General features: G+C 34.5%; 2 protein-coding genes across 2 annotated transcripts; one reads left to right on the top strand and one right to left on the bottom strand.

The window, feature by feature from the left end:
* The first annotated feature begins 1,104 nt into the window (after window positions 1-1,104).
* On the top strand, window positions 1,105-2,624 carry LOC126745824 (pseudouridylate synthase TRUB2, mitochondrial). Its single transcript, XM_050453842.1, has 6 exons — window positions 1,105-1,298; window positions 1,361-1,552; window positions 1,757-1,973; window positions 2,039-2,175; window positions 2,237-2,351; window positions 2,409-2,624. Exons 1-6 carry the CDS (start codon window positions 1,178-1,180, stop codon window positions 2,542-2,544), a joined length of 918 nt encoding a protein of 305 aa, XP_050309799.1. The 5' UTR covers window positions 1,105-1,177; the 3' UTR covers window positions 2,545-2,624.
* On the bottom strand, window positions 2,587-10,347 carry LOC126745823 (glutathione hydrolase 7-like). The gene is made up of 9 exons (XM_050453841.1): window positions 10,176-10,347; window positions 9,943-10,118; window positions 9,734-9,885; window positions 9,494-9,676; window positions 4,384-4,532; window positions 4,203-4,332; window positions 3,303-3,473; window positions 2,972-3,240; window positions 2,587-2,912 (listed from the first exon to the last, which is right to left on the bottom strand). The coding sequence occupies exons 1-9, from the start codon at window positions 10,201-10,203 to the stop codon at window positions 2,740-2,742; spliced, it is 1,431 nt and encodes a 476-aa protein (XP_050309798.1). The 5' UTR covers window positions 10,204-10,347; the 3' UTR covers window positions 2,587-2,739.
* Between the last annotated feature and the right edge of the window lie 895 nt (window positions 10,348-11,242).

The raw sequence follows: 11,242 nt of genomic DNA, 5'->3' as shown, positions 1-11,242 counted from the left end.
TCCCTCCATGCAGAGAGTTTTGTCTATGATAAACTGACAGTGGTACATACTCATCAATACAAAAACATTCATTAGGTTTAAGCCAATGTTCTGTTAATATAACAATGTCAGGAAAATTAAAATTAGCAAGCAGAAGTTGAAGCTCATCCACCTTATTCCGAAAGGATTGAATATTTAATAAAAATGCACTACAATGCTTTAATTTTAATATTGCAGTTGAATGAAAGGGAGCTTCAACCTCTACGGTCTCATCTATAAAAAAGAGTAAGAACCAGTCACACGCTCAGACGCAGTTCCCACGCTTTCGACAAAATTAGGTGATCTATTTAGTTTTAGATGCTTAGAATTATTATACAGTGGGTTTAGAAAATATTCTTTTATGTGGCCATGTAATATACAAGCCAAATCAGCAAAATGATTAGCATAATTGCATTCAAATATTCGACTTAGGTCAATGTTGTTTTTATGGAAAGCTTTATATAATGACAGATTACTATTATATACGACACTGCAACCTGGTTCAAAACAAGGGCTTGTCATAACGAGGAAAGTAGTGTTTTTACAGGGAATGATAAAATCGTTAATAATAGATGTATGTTCCGTTCAACCACAAGATCACCAAAGAGTTCTTGGTAAAATTGGAAGCAGTTAGTACCAGCAGTGAGTCAAGCAATTAGGTTTTAGAAAATATTGAATGTTGTACACATGTCCCATTTTCTCCACCGCTTCCTTTGTACTCTTTGTCTCTCCCGCACGTTCTTTATTTTCTTTTTAAGTTTTAGTCTATCTTGCACCAAAAATATATAATGTTTTACCAAGTACTAACTATAATGCACACAGCTGTATAATACACCTAGGCGTTAAAACGACTTAAATTTGTAATAATGATCAGGTAAAAATCTTTGCACAGTTTTTAGTAAATTGTAAATTAGTTAGAAAATCAATAAATCCCCTTAATAAGATCCCTCCAAATAAATAATATGGGCAACCCCTGTAAGCGAAGCTGCATACAACCTTTAGCTTCTCCCTATCAGTACCCGTTGAACATCCTGAAATTCTAAGGTTCATGGGTCCAACAGAGGCATGTAAAGTTAGGTTACGTAGAACTAACCTAACATTTCATTTAGTAAACACCAACAAACAGCAAACTGTAGGAACTACATTTTTTCTTAATAATATGTCTATTCCTGAAGCCCCAATAGCCTGGGACTTACTTAAAGGCTTAGTATGCCTATACAAACCGGCAGAAGTAACAGTAAGGAAAATGCGAAACGTTTTCATAAACAAAATATGCCAAGGTGATGCTTACACAATAAAAACACCTCCCTTTGCTTGAAACCTTATATATTTCTTTCCTTAGAACTGAACACCTTAGAAGGAAGGCCTCTATCGGGTTATGTAGATATAGAAGGCAACCCAAGTGATAAATTAACGGTAACAGTGAAACCGAACCTTGCGGATCATCCATTGGTAGTTGGGCCCCGCTATCAGGAGCAAGATTTGCCTGTTAGTTGGTCCAATTATCTGGGGTTTCATACCAGTGGAGTTATATGTAAGTTAGTCTGAATTATAGTACTTTTAGGCTTGAAATAAATAGTGGTGTAACTAGCTTCAGTCTTTTGTTGTGTGTGCTCATAATGTCCAATTAATCTAGAGTAAATTAGAACATTATTTAATTTGAATATTCTGCTCTCTAAGTTAGTTTTATTACTTTCACATACACGATCAAGCAATAAATACATTATTTCTTACATAGTATTTGGAGTGAGATCAGGAACCAAACATGCTAAATATCTTCGTGAGAATAGACCTACCAGAGCCTATAGAGTAAAGGGACTTCTAGGTCAAGTTACCGACAACTGTTATAAAACAGGCAAAGTAGTTCACAAATCCACATGGAGGCATGTGAGGAGACAAAATATGGATAAATTTCTTAGTGCTATGCAGGCTTCGCATCAAAAGAAAATGTTCGAGTAGGTATTTATAATCAGATATTTTGCAACATTTTTATATTTATAATGAATTATGAATTTCATAGAATGTGTGGTGTGGATCTGCAGTCACAAACCGCTTACGAGTTGGCTGTTCAGGGCCTTATTAGGCCAGCTAATTCAAAAATTCCTATCTTATATGGTATAAAATGTATCGAGTTCGAACCTCCAGAGTTTACTTTAGGTATTTTAAAACCACATTCAACACAAATAAAGAAGTTATTTTAATAATTCGTCTTTTATAGAAATACAGTGTATAAATGAATATGAAGACTATTTGTGTCAGTTGATTCACGAAATTGCCCAAAGATTACATTCTACAGCCCATTGTACAGGCATTCAATGTATTAGGCATAGCAGGTACAATGTCAAAAGTGAATTTTTGATTGAAAGCTTCTATATAAGAATACGTTTTAGATTTACGTTAGAGCATGCTCTTTTAATGAAACACTGGAACCTAACCAATATTTTACAAAGCATGGAGTATTGTAGAACCCTGTTAAAAGAGTCTGGTGATCATGTACCAAGGAGCTCAGCCAAGTTAGTGGAATAGCAACACATTGTTTTTAATTTAAGGTTAAGGATAAAAAAGTAGTTTTCTTTTGTAAAGTGTAATAAATATTTTAATTGAAATATGGTATCATTAATCTACAATAGACCCCAGAATAAGCACAAAACTTATAAGTCACAGCCTTATAGTGCAATCATAAATGCGCCTTATACAATTTAAATCTTGCAGTTATTTTCATCAAAATCTACTGGCCACTCCTTCACCTCTGCTATCAGAATGTGAACTGAGGTCATCTTGATATTTCGCCACCACGTTGCTACTGTAATACGGTTCCGGTTTTACTTCCGATTTTGTGTGAGTCTCGTTCAAGTGTCGAAGAATCTCGATTGAAAACTTCGGCGTGTGAGATACTAGAGTGAAAATTACACGTTCAGATTTAATTTAAAAAAAGAATTTTGTTGTCTTTTACCTTCTACTGCAACAGTATTACCATCCAAGACATAAAACCTGGGAGCCTCAATACCATCGGTCACATTCTTGTCTCCGATAACCAGGTTAGAGACTATTTGGCTTCCTTGCGCTATACCGTTCGCTCCGAATGCCATCCTTTTCCCACAAATGAATTTGTTATCTGTTAAAATTATCGGTATTCGGCTGCAGCTCTTTTCTTTATTTTTTACGTCTAAAACGTATCCGTGCGAGGTAAGCTCTCCTGATCCAAATAGCTCATATAGGCCACTAGAAGGTAAACAAAAAAGTTTATTTATTTAAAAGAGAACGTGCTTATTGAAATATATTACATCACTAAAGATACATAATTGTCCTCCATATCCATTACGGCTATATTAGTGGAAGTTCCTTCATGAAACCTCGAGGTTACCTTAAATTCGTTGTAGGTTTTGAGGGTGCTGTCTAGTATTCTTTTGACCGCTTCTGTATTTACTTTGGTGAAGTTGTATTCTTCGATTTCTCTAGAAATCACCAGCATGTAAATAAATATTTTCATATATACATATATTAGGAGTATTAATTGAGTACATCTGGTGCAAGGTAGATGCTAGATTTTATTAGGGAAAACAGTAAATCTTTTAAGCTCTGTTTAACTCTTTAGGAGTAGACGTTAGTGTTATTTGCTCAGCTATATTTCAGATATATATAAATAAATTGAATAATGTGCAGAGGGCATTTTGGGAGTACCAGGCATTTAAAGAAGACCTAGTTTATCCCCCAAGAGGGTCAAACAGAGTGAAAAACTACTACGAAAGTCTACTCAAGCACAGAAAATTACACGCAATCCCTTATATAAATAAGTTGATCTCACTGTATGTCCCTCTTTTTTGAGCAGCATTAATTTTAATATCCCAAGAATTTTTGCTAGGTAGAGCTATTTTTTCTACCTACTATAAGCTCATACTATAGCATGATTCAACTGTCACCAATGTATGAAATCTGCTCAGTATTCAATAAGGTTAGTATTCGATATTCATTCCAATATTTAATAAAGAATTATGTATTATAAAAATGTATACTCATTATTTGCCGTTATGTGCTATACAATTTAGTTATGTAACTTGTATATTGATACTGCCACAGTACTTTAAATTAATTAATATTCTTTATTGATTCATGTAATGTTGTACTGGCCCTATTAATTGTTTACTATTTTCTAGATGAATAAATAAATATAAATAATATTCTACCTTAAATTCACTAAAAGTACTGAACCAATTGTCTCAGATGCCGGAACAAAAACGTCGTAGTTGTGAAAACTCGATTTAATCGCCTGCATTTGTATTGGTTGATGAGCAGGATCGATGTACCCGTATAGTTCTTAAAAAGAAGCGATTTGTTGCGTTATTATGTTTTATTACTAAAACTTACCCTTTTCAGTGATATTGGCAATAGTCTCCAAAGTGATGGCCAAATTTTCGTTTTTTAAAGGTTTATCCGGATCTATTCTTCCGAAAAGGGCGTGCGCTTTCGCTTGATCCATCGCTTTTAGGAAACCATTTGATATCTTATGACCTCTTCTGTTGAAAGGAAAATAATTAAATAGCTATGAGAGTTGTTATAATAGAGTGCTATTATCAGTATCAATATTATATAAGTAATCAATCCACGGTACTATAGCCCACCACGTTTTAAATACGTACTACAAAAAACTGTTTGGGATACTTCGATACATGCGCGTTGCCATATTGCGCGCTTAACTACCTCTCTATGGGTAATAATCGATTCTCCAACCTGTATAGTAGCAACGTGCGCCATCTCGTGCATGTTGAGTTGAAATGCTTCTCTTAATTCTGGTAAGAAGTTATTTGTGTTTGACCTAACATCGTGTAATGTTAAATAGTCTTTAAATAATTGGGTCAAATGGAGATAATATATAATTTCTCTTTAAATAAAAGATAATATATAATTTTTAAACCAATGGTTTAAAAAGAAAGAGGAGCTAGATGTCTTCCTGGACATCAGTAAGGCCTTTGACCTGAAGTGGCAATATCATACTAATTCTTTATTTGCAAAAAAAAAAATAATAAAGAGAAAACAACGGCACAAAGGCAGAGTCTGGCCTTCCACTGTTGCTTAAAAAAATTAAATCAAAAAAATAATCAAGAATATCGCCCAAATATACATACATTAAAATATATTATCGCCTATAAAACAGCTTAATAGACTACTAGCCTTATAACTAAAATTAAAAAAATTTACACAAAAGACTATAAAGCTGAAAGTAGCCAATCATATAAAACAGTAAAATAAACAACAGAGGAAGGTAAAAGTAAACAAATAAAATAAAACAAGAAGGACATAAAATGTATAATTGTACTACAAAACAATTAATAATTTAATACACATAAATAGTAGCAATGGAAAGATGTGAATTGAATGAACCTAAATTGGTCTAAAATTTTTTAGGAAAATAGGTACTCTGTAACGCTATAGTAGCCCTTACACCCGTTGTCACTCGCGTGTTAGATTTAATCTAACATATGAATTTCAGACAATTTCATATAAAAATAAAATACAGTGTGGTATTATTTTGTTTTAACATTTATTCAAGAAACAAAAAACATAAAGTACATTCGTAAAATAAACAGAAATTCGCACTTTGCCCATTAAAAGGAAACATTAAACAAACAAAAATGTATTAGAAATTAAATGAACAGAATCGTTGTCAAAAAGACAATTATTAAAATAGTGCAATCAGTCTATTCGTCTTCTTGCATAACACAGTCCTGGCATAAAACTGTAGTTTTTATCGTATGTTCCTTACAAATAGGTGTGGAGCATACATCACTCTGGTAATTTGTAAATCTATTTTTTCTGATTGGACAAAAAGAGCATCTAGGTTTTCGCTGGGTACCAATTCGTTCTTCGCTGACTCATTCTGCTAGAGGTGCTTCAGAACCAAGGACATTTCGAATTTTTTGCTTCAAGGGGATTGAAAAATGTTGAATTCTAGCACGCTTTAGTAAATGAGGTTTAGCAAGTTGTTTTGCAAGCTCACTAAGTAATTGTCTTCGAGGAACGTTATTTCCGGTGTTGGAGGTATAAATAATCCTGGAATTTATTCCTCCAATGTTTAGCATTGAGCAAAAGATAGTGAGTGGCCACCTGTTGCTTATCCTTGTAACGGAGTACTCCGTTTTCATCCTGTCTACAAAGTCCACTGCTCCGGTTATAAAATGTAATAACCGAAGGCTTATGTTCCTTACCAGATTCGACATCAATTTCATCGGTATCGTGGAATGTGGATAACATAAGAACATTTTTGCTAGGCCTCGGTATGTAAGATGTAAGCATGCATTGATTGGGGTCTTTCCCATATGCAATCATACTACTTTTAGGCTTACGAATTTTTGTATTTAGAAATAAGTTAGGGATTTCCCTTATATTTTTCCTTAGCGTTCCTACTAAGGTCAGTCTGTGATTTTGATATAGATCTTTCGCTAGCGGTACCGAAGTAAAGTAATTGTCAACGGTTACATTCCTACCACTTCCACTGCAATGCGTAAGAAGACGTTTTACGACACTTGCTGCATCATTAGGTAATTGAAACTGGCCATTGGGTTGCTTTCCAGCGTATATCTCCAAATTGTGTGTATAAGATGTTCTTGCATCGGCTGCTGCATATATTTTGATACCATACTTTGCTGGTTTATTGGCAATATATTGTCTGAAACGGCAACGTCCCCTAAACGCCCCTAGCATTTCGTCTATGGTACTGAACATATTTTCCCACAAAATGATCAAAAATATAGCGCAGTGGAGCTAGATTGTCTTCTTTTGCTCTTTCCTGCCTGGTTGCCTTATGATCGAATCGAATACCTTGTACTAGCAAGTGAAATCGGCTCTTAGACATAATCTGTTCCATCTGTCAGCCATAGCTCATTTGTATTTAAATGTTGAGATTTTTTTACCCCAGCTAAGTACAGAACTCCCAAAAAAGCGTGCATTTCTTCAAAGTTAGTCGGCAAACAATCTCTCTCACGTTGATATTTAGGTCTCATCAAGTCAAGCTGTAGATTTGTACATTCCACGATATACCCAATAATTTCATCTGGAAAAAATATTTTCCAGCAATCCATATATGTTTTAGCATTCTTGGCAGCATTTTTAACTCCCGGTAATTTTGTTACAATGTTTTTAGAACGCGTTTTACTTCGAATAATGTCTTTATGCTTTAACCACTTTGTTACACCCTCTTTCCCAATGTAATATAGTTCATTGAGAGTCACCGTTTTAGTCCTTTGAGGTTCAAGGTCGTTAGACATCAGATTGCTCGGTGTCCGTGTTATGGTCGCTGTGTTCAGATGGTGCATCTTCATCTGAGACATCACACTCTACTGCAGGTAAAAAATCTGTTTTTTCAGAAGCTTCCCAAAGTGCTAATAACCTTTGCTGTTCCTTTTCATATGACATTTTGTAAAAGTGCAACTTTAAATACTTCCAACAGGATCACTCGCGTAGTTAGATATTTTCTAACACGTTTGTAAAAAAACAAACAGACAAAACGCAATATGGGGGGGAGTACTGCGATAGATGAACTAGGAATTCACTCTCTCATTTTTTTAATTGTTCGTATTTAGGAATAAGGCAAAAATGCTAAGTAATATAACCTGTATCCGCCCTAGAAAGTCTAAGGCAGACTGTTTCTAAAGGAAAAATACAGCGCAAAAGTAAGAAATTAACAAATAAAGGACGACAAGCCTCATAGAGAAGATTTGGGACTCAATTAAAGAAAAATATGAAGCTCTGCCAACTATATAAAATTTAAAAAAAAAAATTTTTTATTGCATATGGTGCTTATATGACTTTCAAATTTTAACCCAGATTAAAGAAACATGTTCTTTAAAACGAAGTTCTCTATATATTTCAGCTATTTTATAATTATCTGGATTAAAAGACAGATACAACTGGGTGTCATCTGCGTACAGGTGATAAGAACAATATTGTAAGCACCGAGAAACCAGCTGATTCTCCGTCAATCTGGAATGACACGAGATAGCAAGAATCTTCCGGAACAGCGTTCTGCCGAGTATATAAAGAGCCGCATCGCCGACGGAAGTCATCAGTTCAGTGAAGTACAGTTAGGAATATTGGCGCGAAATTTAAATAGTTGCATAAATATCTGTAGTAGTCGTGAGCGATGTGAGTCGTGTTTTTGTAATGTAAGTGTGTAAATAAATAATTAGTTGAGTATTTTCGATCGTTTTAATTCACACCTAACGAACGAAAGCAACGCTACAATATTATAGTTGTAGTAATGGTAAAATATTGGCGCGTATATGGTAAAAAGGAGTGGATCCAATAGGGTACTTTGTGGCACTCCACTCTTTTAAATGCTCGGCAATGATATTTTCTATTATCACTCCAATATAATGTACAACAGATGTAAGTATTTTATGGCTTACTACTTTCCTAATAAAAACAGAGCAGTTCAATCATCACGAGCTTTAATAATATCGTCAATAGAACATAGCAGAGGCATAGCTACAGCACTTTCGAAATCCATATTGCTTTGGAGGTGAAATAGCGTTAGAATCCAAGAAATTGCGTATATCTCTAATTTTTCGAAAGAGTTTTATGTCAATAAACCAAAGTGTGCGTTTTCTTTTTTGTAACAATTTAGATTGATGTGAGGCATATGTTTGTCGAATAATCCCATGAAAATTTAATTTTATCATCGATAGATTGATATTTAACCGTGAAAAGGAATAGTTTTAAATCATGTTGAAAGTGAGGTAAAATGAATCTTTTAACGATTTAAAAAGAGAGAAACAGGGTTGCTCTGGACAACAAAAATAGCTGTGAAATTCGCAAAAAATCCCGAAATGATCCGAGAATGTGAGATTCGACACTAAATGACTTAGTAACTTCAAAAAAATGTCGCAAGTTAGAATTTGATGATAAGTAAACTATTCCAAATAGAACAGCATCCATATTTTTATCCACAAGATCTCTAAATATGCATGGTTGTCTACTGAAATAACTTAAAAAGTCAAATCTTTTTTTATATATACCGCCTCTAACATCTTCGCAATCCACTTGAACTAATTTATAACCATGGAATTGATTAGCAATGGAGTTACTCTATCAGTAACAACAATAACGTGAAAACTCTTAAACTTTGGCATAATTGTCAGAAAAGTGATAATGATGGCTTGATTGCCAATCTCTCTTCCTCTTCAAGACCTTTGCAGATAACGTTCCTGCTCTCCATCTCTCCTCTCTTTCCATACCTGTTCTCTTCATATGGAAAGTCAATACGTGTCTCCACGAGTTGGAGAAAAATAGAGATATAATATAGAGAAAACGTAGAAGACATTCTCGTTTTCAAGTAAATTCTATATTGGATCCTAATTTCTACAAAGGTCAGGAGGATGGCTACTGTGGTGTTCTATGATCTAACGAAAGCGTTCGATCGCATCGACCATCGAACATTGCCACTGCGTAAGTCACTATCATTTTAAAATGTATCATTTACCTGGCAATTTGTACGGATGGTTCCACTAAACTCTTCCAGGACATGCTGCCATAAAGCTTATGGATATACGCTAATCCAACCACCAATTTCGGCATTTTATCCGATAAAACGTTTGGCGAGCTGAAGTCAATCACGATAGGCAAATCTCGTTTTCTGTGGTTATATATCATTATCTGTCCCTCACTAAAAATATTAATTTTAGGCAATTTTTAGTTCACAAATAATATGTTTTAATCTTACGCATCTAAGCTCGTTAAATGTTGCGCAACAACAGATAAACAAAAAGCACTGGCTATAGCTGCATCTCGAGCGTTTCCTCCTTTTTTTAATATTTGGGTGCCAATGTGAGAGCATTCAATGTTATCAGTGGCAACACTTCCATGCGGTACTACCTGTGAATTATAAAAACAATATACTAACAGAATCAAATATAATGGGTTAATCCTTACTTGATAATCCCCATAATAGATTTGAATGAGTAGAGCAATAGTAATGATTACTGTTAAGGTACCAAAGGCAGCATTAATGAACCTGGAACCACCAAGACATTCCTCGTTACAGTGGTACCATTTTGAAAGTTTGGTGCCCGATTTCAGTGGTATGTCTTCTCTGGTTGTTTCGTTTGCTATAAAAATAAATATAGCATATATAATCCAAGGTGCGAATTACCAAACCTAATTACCTGGTGTATTGTTATTTGTATTTGTCATAATTATTAACACGATACTTCAAAACATTATTAAATAAAAGAACGACCGAATTACTAAGTTTCTTCTATATACGTGTGTCGTGGTTCCTAAATATTATTATGGTCGGTTCACCGCAGACAGGCACCGTAAGAAATACAGTAACTTTCACAAGATGTTCGGAGTAGGAGTGGATAAGGTACTGCGCCTAGTTGGCTAAAAATTTTATTTGATGATTCAAGCGATATTGGTCCGATGGCTTCTCGAAGTATATATGTAAGGTAGAGTGGGTACCACTCATGGGTGTCGTTAATGGGTTAAATGGTAAAATTTCGTAAAAGAAACGATTTATATGATATAGTTGCTTTGGGTAGAATTGTAGTTTTTTTTTAAATTTTAATACTAGGGTGGATATCAAAGTATTTTATTCCAGGGTGAAAGTATAAGGTGAGGTGACCCTATCAGAATAAGATTTTAGGGGATGCGAGTTTGTTTTAGTAATAAAGAGAGGAAAACAGGGGATTTTGTCAAGTTAGTGACCCAAATGAGTCGAAACGAAGTCAAAAATTACACGATGACGTTGATGTAAATTGGGCAACGGAGGAGCTACAGGGGGACAGTGAAAGGATAGTTTCAAGTACGTTTGCTGTAATTCACATGGTTTAATAGTGTAATAAAATGTAGTGTCTTGAAAAACAGTTTTTTATTTAGATAGAAAACTATCACTCGGGGGAGCAATGTTGAGATTATCCCCAATGATAGAAAAGGGATCTCTTATCCCTTAGGACAGTTTTGACGTACGGTTTTCACATACTATAATATATATAAAAATTAAAACTGACTCAAGTTTACTTAATTTTATTTTGTCAAACGAATCAGTGCGAAAATGCCCTGAAAGAATTGCACTATAAAGCATAGGGAGCCCATTCATTAGTACCCAACATGTATAGTGTCAACGAGGAGTTCTTGCAAGAAACTCGTGGTTCATTTGTATCCGTTTGATAAAAAGGTGGAGGAAAATTAGCAATAAAATTTTAAAATTATCATAAATTAAATGGGAACA

This window comes from Anthonomus grandis, chromosome 16 (assembly GCF_022605725.1).
Source record: "Anthonomus grandis grandis chromosome 16, icAntGran1.3, whole genome shotgun sequence".
NCBI classification, from domain to species: domain Eukaryota; kingdom Metazoa; phylum Arthropoda; class Insecta; order Coleoptera; family Curculionidae; genus Anthonomus; species Anthonomus grandis.
Note: the sequence above shows the minus strand (reverse complement) of the source record. Positions and strands in the feature narration are given on the sequence as shown.

Coding starts and splice junctions, on each gene's coding strand:
- LOC126745824 (XM_050453842.1), top strand. CDS start 1,178: ATGTCTATTCCTGAAGCCCCAATAGCCTGGGACTTACTTAAAGGCTTA. Junction 1,974..2,038: donor CATCAAAAGAAAATGTTCGA/GTAGGTATTTAT, acceptor TGAATTTCATAG/AATGTGTGGTGTGGATCTGC. Junction 2,352..2,408: donor CAATGTATTAGGCATAGCAG/GTACAATGTCAA, acceptor AATACGTTTTAG/ATTTACGTTAGAGCATGCTC.
- LOC126745823 (XM_050453841.1), bottom strand. CDS start 10,203: ATGACAAATACAAATAACAATACACCAG. Junction 10,119..10,175: donor TACAAATAACAATACACCAG/GTAATTAGGTTT, acceptor TTATTTTTATAG/CAAACGAAACAACCAGAGAA. Junction 4,333..4,383: donor TGCCAATATCACTGAAAAGG/GTAAGTTTTAGT, acceptor CTTCTTTTTAAG/AACTATACGGGTACATCGAT.